The following is a 16,802-nucleotide window of genomic DNA, read 5'->3' on the forward strand; positions in this document are numbered from 1 at the left end:
GTCAATTGTTCATCACAGAATAAGAATCAAACAAACTTTGATTTAATCTCCCCCTTGATGAGCACATTGGCAAACTCATCAAAAATGTTTTAGTGTTTGGAAAAATAAAAACAAAAGTGGTAAAAAGCATCGGAGTACTCAAAAATCCAGAAGAAAACTTCTTTCGTTTTCCTTTACCTGAAAAACATGCACTTGTATCTCTTCTCCCCTTTTGATAATGATTTCATCAAGCATAGTAATTATGTTTATTAATATTCAAGAGCTTAGCATTATATATATATATATATATATATATATATATAGCACATCATATCATGTGTTGCAATAAAAAGAAAATGAACCCATCCAATATATAACAAGCATATACCAAAGTATAATCATGAACCAAAGATTTTACAATTAAGTTCAAATCACCAATCAAAATTCATGATTTCATACAATTTATAATGCAACATGTTTACAAGCACATAGGTTGAAAAATAAACCCTATACATATATACCTATTACATTTATCACTCTTTATCAAATTATTTAATCAGTACTCAGTAGCAAACTGCATGCCAATATATATACACACACGAATTATTTTACACCGAAGGAAATAAAAGTCCTTGCCAATTCCAGGAAATAAACAAAAGTACAAACAAAACAAGCCAATGCACACCGATAGGTCTTTTGTTCTTTTCAAGGAGAGTGATCACACACCAGTTTAGCTCTGAATGCTAAATAAATCTGCCAGCCCCTGGAGGGATAAAGCGACCCTAGCGTTGTCTCCCTTGTTGGCAGTCGGGTCTCCAAATATCACTGAGATGATGATGCGCATGACGCCACCAACAATAATGCGGTCTTTTTCCGATGAAATGCTCTTGAGGGGACCCTCCATCATGAGCTCCTCGCTTGCCAGCATGATCTGCCCTCCATATTTCTTTTCACGGCCTGCCTGCCATCTCCTTCCGGCGAAGTGCTTGATGCAAGCTACGTGGAGATACACACCCTCGCCATTGATGTTGGAGTGATAGCACCACAGATCGCGTTCTGGGCCCTTTTCCTGCATGCAAAGGCAGCACTTCCTTGGTGCCCCGATGTCGAAGGCAAGCCCGTCGAGGATGATCGGCCCGTGCAGGCTGGCGCAGCACGGGTGGAGGTCGAGGTTGGCGCCGAAGCAGTGGTAGATGAACCCGCGCACGGGATCGCCGCAGGCGTCACAGACCCTGCGGCCCGAGGGAGGCAGAGGCTTGGGACAAAACCTGAATATGCGGCCTTTGTACATAGGGTGCTGTAGAATGGCCGGCAGAGGTTGGAGCAGAACGTGTGCATGTCAAAGTTGCAGGCGTCGCAGCGGTATCTGGGAGCGTATCCTGGCTCCAAGCAGCCGTCACAGCGGAACGGCATGTCACAAGTCGTGGTCACCAGGCGAAGCTTGTGCTGCGGGTGGTCGTGGTGGGTGATCATCTCTGGCTCTGCCACAGGTTCCTCCTCCGGTGCTATAAAACATGTGTGATGCAGTTAGCACTATATGCCAGTGTATATATTCGTAACCAAAGCATATATATCTCGTAGTTAATTAATCCAGTTAAGTATTTATCTTACGTTAATCCTAGCTTGTTTATCTATTTGGATTATGCGGAGCAAGTTGTTTGCGTTTAAATCTAACTCTATCCTAATTTCATCACTAATATATTAATGCCATTACCTCGTGAGAGATAATAATTGATATTTCACCCATCCGTTTTCATAGCCAAAACCCATTGTCAAAGTTGGATACCTTCTCTTCTCTCCCAAAAGGGATGAAAACTTTTAAAGCTAACTCTACCGTAATGTGATCCTCATATATTAATGCCATTACCTCATGAGACACCCTTTGAGATATAACATTTCAACAATCAGCTTGCCTATCCAAAACTCTTTGTTAAAGTTGCGTACCTTCTCTTTTCTCCAAACAGGGGTGACTTCAGTTCTACCCCCTCCATCAAAAAGTCAAGACATATTTCACTTTCTGGTTTTCTAAATGAGATGGACATATTTGTAGTTTTGATGCGCTAAATTAAATTGTTGACTAGAACCCAAGCAGTCATCTTAATACTCATTGGTTGCATGCATACATATAGTTCCTTGGTTTTATCACATGGTAGATGAGTTATTCCCCCCTTGGTCTTGGTGAAAAAAAACTGCCTTAGACTTTTGGATGGAAGGAGTACTACATATCTGCCTAGCTTATTTCACATGGCCACTCATCAGCAGGCTTCTCATATAACTTTTGGCTTTCCAAAAGGTCAATTAATTTATCGATTTCAAAAAGATGTGCTGCACATGATTTCAATTGGAAAGCTTACAATTATCTGTACACACGTAATTCCCAAAATTTAGGCGTGTATGACTAGCATTACCTTTTACCCCAAACAAAGTTTGCCCAAAGTAAGGGTTGGAATAGATAAAAATGACAATGAGGTGTATTACCTTGACCTGGTGAGAACAAAGGCTCCGTCACCGTTTGAGACCTATTAAGAGCAACAATTCAACTTAGATGTACAAATAAGACAGATTAGTGCACCAGTTCTCAAGCTGTGTATCCGCATATGGCCAACACATCAATTTTTTTTTTTTACTGTGAAGCATCCCTTTCTTATTATGCTTAAAATTTTCTAGTATAGAATTTTAAATAAATTTTGCGGGTTCAATTTTCGTTTTATTTTACTATTCATTTAAAATGTCCATTTCATTCACTCTAACAATTTGATTGGGTCACTTAAACCCCTAAACAATTTTTAGCTCATGTTACAACTGAAACTATTAACTATGGTTCATTATACTGCTTAATACTCTTTTTTCCAGATTCATAGTACTAAGTTGTGTCTAATACAGTACTATGTCACTATATTTTGAGATGGGGGGTACATTTTTTATCTTTTTTTTATTTTTTACAAGTCTTATTTTAAGCTAAAATTTTTTAAAGCCATAGATGGCATCATTATCTAAGTTCCATAATATTTTCAATTTTTTTCATGATTGTTTGCTTGAACATTTAAATTTTGATGTTTAAGTTAGTTTTAGGTGCTTCCAACCTTGTAAACAATGATGAAAGTTCTAAAGAAAATGCTGAGGTAAGACGTAATGCATCTATCAGTCCTATCAAATTCAATGCAAAATACCATTTATATATATAGGTCGAGAGAATCTACAAAGTACCACTGAGTTCAACACACTTCAACAATAAGCCACCGAATTTGTTGATATCCATAATATGCCATCGCATTATCCTTAACCTCTATGATTTGCCATCGTCGCGCCGTTTGTATTGTTAATTTTCTTAGTTATGACCAAAATACCCTTTGAATCATCTAACCCTAGCATGGCCCAGGGCCCCTTTTTTCCCAGCATCGCATCTCCCAGCGCCGCATCACCACCCTTCCCAGTGCCGCCACAGCGCCACGCCTCGCCAACGTCGCCATCCCTAGCGCCGACCCGACCTTCGGGACCCAGTGCCACCATCCGTAGCACAAGTCAGCGGTGGTCTAGCCACCATCGTCACATCCGACGGGAGACGGCGCCCCTGTTGGAGGGCTGCTGGTGGTGCTGCCATCGTCATCAGCGTTGCCGTCGCAAACAAGGGGACACGACGTCGACGCCCCTGCTGGAGCTACTGCTGGTGCCGCCGCCGTCGTCAGTGCCGGCATTGCATGCAAGGGGACATGGTGGCCCTGGCCCTGTTGGAGAGCTACTACTGTCGTCAGTGCAATCCCTCAACCGCTCCTCAACAGTCACGGCAAATCAAAGCTCTACCCCCTCCTGTAGCCTTGGAGATATTTGTTCATAATCAAAATACTTAAAATATGTGCTCATAATTATTTATAATCATGCTGCTTAAATAAAGATATTTTTCATATGTTTAGTACCGTTGTATGTTCTCTTTATAGTTATTATAACTCTCGGTACCTTGCACGGTATGGTCTCAGTGCTGCTGATCTTCACTAAGGGCATACTTGTCTTTTCTCCAACGCAAACTAACAGGCTGTAGATGGCGATGGTAAATCGTAGAGGTTAAGGAAAAGGCGATGGCATATTATTGATATCAACAAAGTCAGTGGCATATTGTTGAAGTGTATCGAACTCAGTGGTACTGAGTAGATTCTCTTATCATCTATAGTGAAATGTTTTCAATAGTTTTATGATGTAAAATGACTGAAAAATAGTTTACGGGGTTAAATCCTCCGGCTAAATAGTTCGAGGGAGTAAAATGATTTTTTTCTTATTAATTGCAAACTTGTACATATATAGTTTTTAGTGAAGTGGTATACTCAAGAGAACGTGATGAGGAACATCACCTGACCAATTCATAAAGTATAGGTGTTACAAGTAGAATTGGATTTTCTCTACTAAGAACAAGAAGTCAAAATTTGAGTTTTGAATCTATAGTACATACTTCATGAAAACTCAAGAATAATTATGATATTGCATATGTCATTATATCACTAGAAAATACTTGTATGTCCAATGAGTTGTGTTCTAAGTGTCATTGAGTAATAGATGAGTTGTTTTGAGTAGCATCCTAGTTGTCAATTAGGATGTCATCAGGTTGTCATATAGTTGTATCGAGTTGTAGATGGCTTTGTAGCCTTTAAATAGAGGCAATGGCCTCTAGTTTGGAACTTACTTTTGCTTACCACCTTATCAATAGAACTAGATGTTCCTATTACAGAACATGGATTAGATCTTCTTTGGAGCTTTGGACTAAGCTCTTGTTGTCCGTGGATTCGGGCTGCCTTAGGGCATTATCTACTACTTCCTCCGTTTCAAAATGTAAGACTTTCTAGCATTGACCACATTCACATAGATATTAAATATGTCTAGATTCATTAACATCTATATGAATGTGGGCAATGCTAGAATGTCTTACAATATGAAACGGAGGGAGTACCACATTAAAGTCGTTCCTACAACATTTTGTGCTATATCTACATATCAGCACACCGAAGAAGTTCCTCCGATAATTGTGCTACATCAACGTATAATTTCCATCCCTAAACTCTTAAACTATTCGGTTAGTCTAGTTGCCATCCCTCATCTTTGAAACCAGGTAAACTATGTCCTCAAACTATCAAAACCGAACACCTTTAATCCCTCGAGCTGGTTTGAGGTTATTTTGAGTCCACATGGCAACTAAGGTGATACAATTGATGACAAGGACTTCGTATGAAAGGATCAAATTTTGATTTGGATTTCGTATGAAATCTCAATATCCAACCAAGTGGATTTCTTGGATCGAGTCTTTTGTTTTGGGTGGAAATGTATCAATAGAAGTGAATGATGACATCAGACATTTCCTCCAAACAAAAAAGGGCCTTCGACAAGGTGATCCTCTTTCGCCAATGTTTTTTAATATTGTAGCTAATATGCTGGTCACTCTAATCAATTGAGCCAAAGTAGATGGACAAATTTGTGGAGTAGTCCCTCATCTAGTGGATGATGGCATTTCCATTCTACAATACGCTGACGATACCATTCGTTTTATGAAGCATGACCTTGAGAAGGCTCGTAACATGAAGCTTTTGCTTTGTGCTTTTGAGCATCTCTCAGGTCTCAAGATTAACTTCCATAAGAGTGAATTGTTCTATTTTGGTGATGCTCGAACCATGGAAGACCAATATACCAAACTCTTTGGTTGTTCTTCTGGCGAATTCCCGTTATGCTACTTTCCTATTCATTATAGGAAACTAAGAAATAATGATTGGAAATGGGTAGAAGAACGCTATGAGAAGAGACTTGGTAGCTGGAAAGGGAAACTACTTTCCACGGGAAGACGTTTAACATTGATAAACTCAGTGCTTAGTAGTCTTCCCCTGTATATGATGTTTTTCTTCGCAATATCGAGAGGTGTACTCAAGAAACTTTATTGTTTTCGCTCTAGATTCTATTGGCAGTGTGATGATCAAAAGAAAAAGTGTCATTTGATGAAGTGGAGTATTATGTGCCGACCCAAAGAACAAAGGGGATTTAGGAATTCATGATTTATATATGAAAAACATTGCCCTTCCTAGCAAGTGGTTATTTAAGCTACTCACGATGGATGGTGTATGGCAACAATTGATTCGTAACAAGTACTTGGGCTCAAAACCTATGTCACAAGTCGAGTGGAAAGCTAGGGACTCATACTTCTAGGCCAGCCTTATGAAGGTCAAGCGTGATTTTCTACGTTTTGGCAAATTCATTATGAGAGAAGCACCACTGTGAGAACAATACCCTTGCCTATACAATAAACAGGATACTATAGCAAATGTGCTACAAAACTACCCTCCGAATGTATCTTGGCGAAGGGATCTTATTGAGCCAAAATTAGTGGCATGGAATAACCATGTTCCACGAATGGCAAATCTAGCGCTTACTCAGGACCGAGATAAGTTCCACTAGAATTTAATCCAGAATGGAGAGTTTTCAGTTAAGTCACATTATCTTGCCTTGGTACATTCAGATGTGCCCAACATAAATAAAGTAATTTGGAAAGTAAAAATACCACTTAAAGTCATGATCTTCCTAAGGTATTTACGTCGTGGGATAGTTTTGACAAGGGCTAACCTGGCCAAGCGCAATTGGCAAGGAAGTAAGAATTGTTCCTTTTGTCACACAGATGAGACAATATTACATTTGTTTTATGAATGCAGATTTGCCCGTTTTGTGTGGTGCACTATACAAGTGGCTACAGGGCTTTTCCCGCCTCGTGGTGTATCCAATATGTCTGGTAATTGGCTACGGGGAATTAGGAAAGACCTTAAGTCGCTTATCCTGTTAAGGGTAACCACTATTTGTTGGTCATTATGGTTTTGCGGGAATGATATGACATCTCTTCTCCTTTATAGGTTATTTTTTAAACTATCCACTTCCTTCGTACATGGGCTATCCTTCAGAAGCCTGATTCACAAGATTTGGTTGCAGCGGCATGTCAACGCTTGGAGTAGGTGGTCAGGGAGTGTTTTACTCAAGGACATGGATGGCGGTCTAGGCTGAAGATTGGTGCTCCCTAGATTTTACTACTTTCCTTCACTTGTTACAAACTCTTTTGTGGGTGTGTGTGTGTTTTGGCTATGTGCATCCTAGTTATGCAGAGGCCGGGAGTTTTTTTTAGTATGGTTCTATCAGCTTGATGTAATCGACTGAGATTAATAAAAGCTTCCTTTACCAAAAAAAATGATGACATGGATGAAACAGCTAACAGTTACCTCTCTTCTCTAACTATTCCTTTCCCTCACTCCCAAAATTCCCCATTGTGAGCTCACCAGCAGCGATGGGCACACAATCCAACATGCATGTGAGAGTAGTACTGGTGTGGCGACTCCTGCGCCCTGTCTTCTTCCAGCAGCTGCTGAAGTGGCACCATGGCTGCCTGCCAATTTGCTAGTATACACCATCGGAATCTGTCTTCAACTGTCCCATTGGTGAGACTGCTGCCCACCTTTCCCGCTGCTATGATCAGTTCAGTTCAATTTTGACTCAATATTTTGTTTGCTTTGCAGCTACACTAGATATCTATTTTCATCTTATTCTTCTTCTGGGTCTGACATTCACTTTACAAGTTTGCATCACCTTTCTATGCACGTTAGCAAAATACTGGAATTCTCACTGAAAGCAGTACGTGCTGGCATACATGGCCAATAAGGATGATGAGGCCACCAAGTAGATATTCAGCCGATTCCTGCTCAGTTGTCTTTCATGTTAATCGTGGCTGCTCCTTCATAAAAAGAAAAAGCTCTGGTGCAGGCACCAGGATGGATTGCACGTAGGTGTATGCTGTGGTTGGCCACTTTGCTGACACCAGCGGAGAGGCTACAGACCTGCAACTGAACTCATCATTTTCCAGGACCTCATGCCGGCTCTGACGAATAGTGGCTATGACTCATGAACCTTTTTACCAACACCCAAATATGAAAGGGAAGGGAGAAAAGATGATAAGGGCCCTAATGTGGGGCTAGCTCTATGATGTGGAGGACGGCTGGGCGCGCAAAGTCGATGACATGTCACACCCAAAACCAGCCAAGGGACATAACTTGTCTAGTTTGCATAGTTGAGGGAATAGTTTTACCTGGTTTATAAATTGAGCGACGAAAACTAGACCAACAAGATAATTGAGAGACAATAACTAGGCTTTTTCCTACACGAAATAATAGTTTCAATCTAATTATATGCTAGACTCAAACTTGTTTATACATACTAGGTATTATGATCTTTCTTTATTCTGCTTTCAAAATGCACATGTCAAATTGTCAACTGTATGATAAGAGAACTGCAAAGGCCACAATCAACATAACAGAACAACTAAGCAAACCCACATTGAGTTTGTCTTGGCGATCTTTACTCTAAAGCCAGATAAAGTTATCCAAACAGACGTCAGAATAAATATTCTTGAGCAGATGGGTGGTCCAAGTCAGATTGGAGTGGTGATCCGAGGCAGTTTGTTATGTAATCTGATGGATAAGTTGGGTAGCTGGGTAATCGTAGGTCGACCAATTTTAGAGTTATATACAAACACTAGAACCCCATCAAGGTACAAAATGGCTGTTACAGGCAAAACTATGGTATTGTAGTTTGAGTAGAATAGTAATTCTTAGCATGTGGATTCTTGTTATTGGAGTATAACTATATGGCCAACCGATGTAACCCTCAGGCCTCAATATATCATCAAATAAATTCTTAAGAGGCCGGAGTCACCTTACTTGGCTCCGAGGGACATAGACATAACAAATATCGAATCTCATCAACAATGGCCTGCTCTCTTGCATTATCGACTTTTAAGTATTTCTAAGGCCCTGTTTGCTTCAGCTTAAGATTATTGTAATCTAGATTATTAAATTAGATTATTCTAACCTAGATTATAATAAGCTAACATAGAATAAGCTGCGAGTTGTTTGTTTCTCTGAATTATTAGAGACATCTAAGGGTAGTGGGTCTTTAGCCACTCAATAATCTAGAAAAAGCTCCTCTACTCCTCTAGAGGAGATTATTGGATTATACTAATCTGGCTTATAGATTATAACAATCTAGCATAATAATCTACTTGTTTGTTTCAGCTTACTCCTAATAATCCAGATTATAATAATCCTAAGCTGAATCAAACAGGGCCTAAGTCAATTCCAGGGATCTATGTGTTCTGAATTTCTTGTCAGCTGGTGTCACCCAAATTACAACAATCCCATCTAAAAAAGAAAAATGTTTATGAGTCAATAGATGAACGCATGTTTGGCTGAGTTCAAATTTTTGGTGAGGGTGAAATTTTTGTTTAGATTAAGTTGTTTCAATGTCAAATTTTAAGTGATAATTGTTCTTGAGTTGAACTAATGTTGGTTCATGGTAAATTGAAAATAAACCTGTGGGAGTGCAAAGTAATTACTAGAGTATTAGGGTTAAGAAATAAAGTGAACAACCCGCAGCGGTGGAAAGTGGCTGCGATGAGCGTGGACCATTAGCTCTGGAATTGACCAACTGTGCAATAGCAGTTGTATTTGATGGTGGCCGTTCTTTAGTAATGAAATCAACTATATATTACCTGGTATCGGTTTCTTTCTTCCGGAGTTCCTCCCGTCCATGCTCTAGAACATTACATACTTCATCCTTGTGCTGAAACTCCTCTGTAATTTCATCTTGTCTCAGTGGCGTACGATCACCATCCTCCGCACTGAAACAGGTGTAATAATAGTCGTATACTAACTGGACGAAGTAGAACAAAAATTTGGATGGTTTTTTGTGATCGCTAGTTATGAACTGATACCTGCTGACAACTAATTGGTCGGATGTATCTTCGCCTAAAACCTCTGTTGGCGTCCACTGTGATTCACCCATTAGGATCTCATACAGTTTAGTTAGGGTTTCATGTGATTTTGATGCCAAGTCTTTTAAACACGCCATATGCACGTTAATGTCCTGGCCTTCCTGACTGGAGCGGTAGGACCAAAACTTGTTGCGATAACCCTCCTTGCCACACATGCAAATGCAACATCTGCTGCAAGCCGACACCCTGCGAAGCTCCATGACATAGCCCTTTACGTTTGCAGTGCGAACAGGCAGCCTCGCACAGCGTGGGTGGAGGTCGAGGCCACGCTCAAAGCAGTGGTAGACGAAGCCGTGCATGAGGTCACCACATGCATCACAGGCCCTACCGCATTCAGAGGCCAGAGGCTTTCGGAGGAACCGAAAAACGGAGCCTGGGAACAGAGGGTGTTTCAGGGTGTGAGGCGCTGTTGCGCAGCACATATCATAGTACACCTTGGAGTTGCATTGCTCGCACTTGAACCTGTGGCCGGCACCAAGCTCCTTGCAGCCATCGCACTGGGTAGGCCAGGACCTGACACTCTTATCCAGCCTCAGATTTTCATGCATATGATCCGTGTGAGGGGTGGGGACAATCGGAAGATCTGTGCCAAAGCCCGAAGAATTAGCACACCAGATGACCATATAAAGATCTAATACAGTATCTTTTCTTTATAATGGCTAATTGAAGGTTTTTTCTTAAAATCCCATATAAACAGTTAACACTAAGAGGTGAAAGGTTTCTCATATTAATAGGTCACAAAATATCTAACAAAAGCTCCCACTTAGTCTGAAAATGAAGGTGTCTTAATGTTCAAGTTTTTCGATGCTTGTGACCTAAAGCTCAGATTTGCATATGGTATGTTCGCTTTTCTCCCATTCTTGCCTTTACTAAATAAATGCTACTCCCTTTGTTTCAGGTTATAAGACATTTTGACTTTGGACAAAGTCAAACTGTTTCAAGTTTGACTAAGTTTGTAGAAAAAAATAACAACATTTTCAACCCAAGACAAATTTATTATAAAAATATATTCAATTATTGATTTAATGAAACTAATTTGGTATTATAAATATTACTATATTTCTGTATAAACTTAGTCAAACTTGAACTAGTTTGACTTTGACCAAAGTCAAACCATCTTATAACCTGGAACGGAGGGAGTACCAGAATAAAATATTATTTTCTCCATCATTCAGAATATATTGAACATTATGTGTCATCCAATGTGCTACCAATGAAGGGCAACCAAACCGTTTCACCTATACTCTTAATCCTCGAGCTTGTCTAAAATGATTAGTATTTAGAATCAGGTAGAAGAATAACTAGGCAATCAAATCTGTAAGTATAGGATAATTCTAGAACTGAATATCCATAAGGCCATAACCATGATGGGCAAGCACGATATTAGAACATCATATCCCACAGCCAGAAGGTGATAAAGTATAAGCTTGGAAGGAATTAGTTTCTAAGCTCATGAATATTAAACTGACACATGAAATCGACACTTTTAGATGAACTTACATCAGAAAAAGGAATTTTCTGTTCATTCAAATATCAAGCCTTATTTTCTGGTGCTTACAACGTGGGTTTGTATATAGCACAGGATTAGCTTTGCTAAGAGAAATTAACGACACAGCTAGAAATGTTTTTTAATGACAATGAGACTATTCAACATTTGTTTTTTCATTGCCATACAGCACACTGTGTGGCGTGAGGTACATGCAGCTTTTAATTTGGATCCAGCCACTAGTATTGTCCAATTTATTCGGAAATTGATTAGTTGGTTTGGACTAAAAGTTAAAATAAGCCGGTGTACGTTGGTGCGGCCAACCGGTTATTATCTATTGGATTACGTCATAAGGATATTGTTTTTAGAAAAAGAAGTCCATTTTACTCCCCCCCCCCCAAACTATTTCATTGGACCACTAAACCCCTAAACTATTTTTCGGCTCATTTTACCACCTAAACTATTAAAAATGGTTCACCTTACTCCTTTATAACATTTCTCTTTTTTTTTCCTTTTTATATAAGTTGTATTTTAGGCTGAATTTTTTTAGAGCCATCCCTGATACCATTATCAAACTTCAAAAAAAAAATTAAGTTTTTTCTTGACTGTTGGCTTGAACTTTAAAATCTCCACATTTAAATCAGTCTTAGCTGTTTCCGACTTATGTAAAGAGTGGGGAAAAATCTAAAAAATGTTGAGACGTGTAACAGCCCGCCCTACAAAACCGTGTTTATAAGTTGGTTCCAACCTTGCTACACTACCGCAGTTGATACTAAACATGCGCACACAGCTCTCATGTACCACACAGGCCTAATCCTGATTGGACCGGAATGTCACAAGACATATGTTGTAATGCATCTATCGTTCTACCAAAATTTCAATGCAAAATATGACTTATATAGAGAGAAACGAAAAGGAACAATGGGCCTCAACTTTTCGCTTATGCTTATACTTATCAGCCAAAATTTGAATTTTTAATCTTAAATTTGGAGCTAATTTTGAGGTTTTTTCATCAAAGTTTATTTTTCAGCCTTTGCTTTTAGATCGCTTAGAACACGTATATAAAAGTTTTATTTACAAATAATTTTTCGTTTGTAAATATGCCGTTTCACTTATTCCGCGAATAAGCGAAACGATGGCTCCTAATATCGTTAGGGAGTAAAGTGAACCATTTTTAATATTTCCAGGTGTAAAATGAGCCAAAACAAAATTAGGGGGTTAAATGGTCCAATGAAATAGTTCGGACAGTAAAATGTACTTATTTTTCTTCTATAAAAGGAATTATCCTAATCTTACATCTTTATGGGCTCCAACTGGCTATGGTTTGGTCTCTTCAGCGTGAGGAGTTGCATGATCTGGTATTTGATGCAGGCAACACCTTGGAGCGTAGTCACAGAACTTTTCAACCATATTGGATGGTGGTTTAATAACAGCTAGCCTATGTATCTTTTTTTTTTTTAGTTAACTAGCCTGTCGAATACTTCTTTTATCATTTTAATGAACTTTCACACACGCTTGTAATAATGTGGCTGTGTACACCTTCTGGTTGCTGCTTCCATTATCTTTGCAACAGTACCATCTCTACAATGTCACTGATCTGATCATTGGGCCTCTTTTATATAATAAAATCAGTATGATGTGTACAAAAGAATTACGTAGTAGGATATGGGATATCCACTGCTGTTGATCGACCTAACTAAAGACATTATACTACAGCAGGTAGTAGGATGTTTTGATTGGTAAAACAAAAATGAAATGGATGATTGCAGGTCAAATTTGCATGTCCAAATGGCATACTAAAATAGATATGTGGTTCAAATGATTACCCTAGTTAAATTCTCAAATAAAATATTTTGAATAGCGAAAAAATCGACCATGTGCATCTCGTCCAAATTCCAATGTTAAGGCAAGGAGTGTATCTTGCGCAAATAAACACAGAAAAGAGGGCATGTTTATTGTTACAGTAGGGTATGTAAATTCGTACCTTTTATAACCCTGTTGATGAACCGTATGATTACACTTGATATTCTTGTATTTTGCCTGATGGCATTGTTCAGTACAGAGGCTATAGCCATTCTGTTAGCTTCACTAGTACCGGCAATGCAAATTTTTGCGCTGACCTTGACACCTGACAAGTGCTTGAAGCCCACATTTTCAAGGTTGTATTGCTCCACTGTGCTACCATTGAATTCCATCTTTAACCTTTGGAGGTTGGGCATAGCTCCTTCATCAAATCTCAGACTTGATACAGTACTACACTTGAATTTGAAGTACTTCAAAACATGGAATCCTGACTTGTCAAATATGATAGGTTCTGCAGGGGTTGTCCGGACATACAGTGAGAAAACAGTGAGGGCATTCAGCATTGAGAGAGTCTCAATGTCTTTCCTCAGGAGTTCCATGACTGCTACTTTCAAAATACAGAGTTTCTCAATAGTTATGATCCAACTGGGAAGTCTATGGAAGACGCAAACACGTGGAAACAACTCAAGCCTCTGCAGAAGGCTACAAGGGGGGGGAACTTTATCTAAGAAATCCAAGAAAATGGCAATGCTTGAATTTTCGTTATCATTAGAATCTTCAGAGAAGCAGACAGGAACAACTGTTAGAGATTTGAGGCTCTTAAGTATCCCAATAATTGAACCCAACAGTTTCATGTTGTGCTTAATATGGTCAGAAGTGGCTATCTGAGGACATGCGAGTTGAAGATCCTGCAAATTGGTCAGTTCTTCAATACTCTGTACACTCCCTGCGTCAACAAAGTACCCTAGATTGGGTGGAAGTCTGAAGTGCAGCAACGGCGGAAGATGAACAACTTCTGATCTCAAAAAGGTCACCATTGCACCAATATGCAGAGTCCTGAGATACTTCAGTCCTTGGAGCTCTGATGGTAAGTCTATGCAAACATTACCTTCAATCTGCAAATAAGTCAGTAGAAACAGTTCACGAATTCTAGTGAGGTCAAGAAATTCGCCATGTTTACCATGAAGGAATAGAACTCGAAGAAGATGAAACTCCGAAATGGAAGGCCCGCACTTCCAAAATCCAGAAAACACAAGTGATCGTAGTTGTGACAATCTAATACATGCTGGTGCCTTTGCATCTTTTGAATATCCGAAATGGAGAGAGAGTCGTCGAACTTTGTCTGCTAGTCTTATACCAGACTGAGAATGATCAATTGCAGTGACAAAATTCTCTTCCATTGCCTTGCGTTTGATAAAGTTAAGAACCATGTCATGCACTGTGCAAGATACAACCTCATCACTACAGCTGATATGTTCAGTTTCAAGTATTCCCCTATGGACAAGCTCATAAAAATGATTCCTTGCAGCTTCATCCAAACTTTTCCCTTCCGTCGCACTTACAAAATCTTCAGCTACCCATTGCTTAACCAGATCGTCCGGATTGATTATGTGATCCTCTTTATATATACTCAGATACAGCATGCATGCTTTCAAATGATGAGGAAGATTGTTGAAGCTATTGTTCAGTAGTTGTGCCATTCCTTCGGAAGTAGGTTGTATCCTCAAATCTGGAATCAACGACTTCTGTACATAGATCCATTCATCTGGTTTGTCTGGCCGACTCAATAAAAGACTGGCTGCAGCGATAGTTGCTAGTGGCAAACCGCCACATTTTCGTGCTATCTCATATGAAACTTCATTGAGTTCTTCAGGACATTTGTCTTTATCACCAAAAACTCTACTAACAAGTAAATCTCTTGAGAAATCGTCATTAAGCGGTTCCATCTTCAAAATATGCTTCTTGATCACGTGAGATGCATTATGTTGAGACTTGTAAAAACTCCATGCCTGAGCCACATCGTTAATTTCTGTTGTTACTACTATTCTACTACAGCAATCCTCTTGTAAAGCATGTCTAACAACATTCCATGTTGATACAGTCCACACATTATCAAGTACAATGAGGCACCTGCCAAGTAGCGCATGGTGTTTATGTTATATGAATTCAACTAGAAGATATTGACAGGTTCTCCCTGAGTAGAAATATGATTGTAACATATAGAGAAGAAACGCCGTTGGTGTAGAAATAAATAATTGTACTTCAAACTCTCAATTTTTTTCATCTATCCCATTAGGCTCAATTGCAAAGGGGCATTTAACTATTTGCCACTTTTAGAAATGCAAATTTCTACCGTTTCTTCGCTGAATTTCGGAAAATTTTACCTTTGATTACAGGAAGCCAAGGCTTGACCTTGCCGCCGCCAAGGGCCCGACCTCGACGTGCTCCTCCAGTAACCGCCACCGGGCGTGCTCGTTCTCGTCGCACTTTCCCAGCCACAGCCCGACCCCGACGTCGCAGGACTCGATCTCACCGCCCTCCCCACGCCGCCGCCGCCGGGGGGTCCAAGCTCGCGACGCTACCCAGCCGCTGCCGTCCGTCCCGCCGAGACGAAGCCCGCAGCCCCGCACCACCGGCCGCTGCTGCCTCCGCGTGTTGTGAAGTGACAGGGAGAGAGCAACATGATTCGCGGCCGCGGGCGGGGAGATGTCGGCGGGGAACACGCCGGTTGGGGCCCCCCACTCCCCCCATGCGGCCGGCTCGGCTTCTTCGCCACCGGACTTTTCCGGGCGGCGGATGGCTCCTCGGATGACTTCACTTGGCGGAAGGCCTCGTCGCCTCCTCCCCCTTTGGCGTTAGGGATGCCTACCGAGGCCTCCTCCTCCTCAGGCTCTTTCCCCTCTTCTCTCCCTTCCTCCTCTCTCTACCACCGAACCTAGCTGCTCCGGCCGCCGGCGACGATGACTGCGGCGGTGTCGTACCAGTCGGCGGGGAGGGGAGGGGAGGGACGCCTTCGCGGCGTCGGGTCCGCCACCACGCGGCGCGGGTGGGCCGCGGCGGATTGCTCCGGCCCATCGAAGCACGCCGGTCGACGGGTGCATACCGCTGTCGGCCCGTGCGGGAGGCGGCGGCGTGGAGGCTTATGGGAGGCGGAGCGACTGCGAGGCCGGAGGGGAGCATGGTGCACGGTGGATTGGTGGTGTGTGACGCCCCGCAATAATTACGGAAAAAAACGAAATTTCTTCCAATCGGTCGCTTGGGGGAAGGTAGCCGAAATCAGGCGCTCCCTCGCCCCAAGATGCACGCCCCTCTAGGCCTCACTCACGTGTCCCCTGCTCCCAATCATTTGTCCACACACAACTCCATGCAACAAATCACCCATATATTTTAGAAACTATCTGTTAAGAAAATTCGTTTTATTTTTTTTTCGAAAAAAAAAAGTTTCACCTAGTTTACTCACAATGTTTCACTATGTATAGATCTAATGTTGCAATGAACTGAAACATTATTTTGTAACAGATCACCAACATATTTTCAAAACCCTCTATTATGAGAATTCGTTTCACTTTTTTGTTCCACCAAAAATAATCCAGTGTACTTATAATGTTTTACTATGTATAGATCTAACATTGCAGTGAACTGAAATATTCTTTCGCTATTTGCTGAAACATTGTTTTTATATAAGGTGAAACAACGCCC

General features: G+C 40.8%; 1 protein-coding gene across 2 annotated transcripts; it reads right to left on the reverse strand.

The window, feature by feature from the left end:
• Nucleotides 1–402: 402 nt before the first annotated feature.
• On the reverse strand, nucleotides 403–16,349 carry LOC4345494 (disease resistance protein RGA5-like). Of its 2 annotated transcripts, XM_015795486.3 has the most exons (6): nucleotides 15,488–16,349; nucleotides 13,285–15,233; nucleotides 9,755–10,397; nucleotides 9,533–9,661; nucleotides 2,458–2,498; nucleotides 403–1,484 (listed from the first exon to the last, which is right to left on the reverse strand). In XM_015795486.3, the coding sequence occupies exons 2-6, from the start codon at nucleotides 15,047–15,049 to the stop codon at nucleotides 976–978; spliced, it is 3,087 nt and encodes a 1,028-aa protein (XP_015650972.1). In that variant the 5' UTR covers nucleotides 15,050–15,233; nucleotides 15,488–16,349; the 3' UTR covers nucleotides 403–975. The 2 variants fall into 2 exon arrangements, with proteins under 2 accessions (XP_015650972.1, XP_015650973.1); XM_015795487.3 differs by lacking the exons at nucleotides 403–1,484; nucleotides 2,458–2,498 and adding an exon at nucleotides 7,146–7,823.
• Nucleotides 16,350–16,802: the final 453 nt, after the last annotated feature.

Source organism: Oryza sativa, chromosome 8, assembly GCF_034140825.1.
Source record: "Oryza sativa Japonica Group chromosome 8, ASM3414082v1".
Lineage (NCBI taxonomy): Eukaryota > Viridiplantae > Streptophyta > Magnoliopsida > Poales > Poaceae > Oryza > Oryza sativa.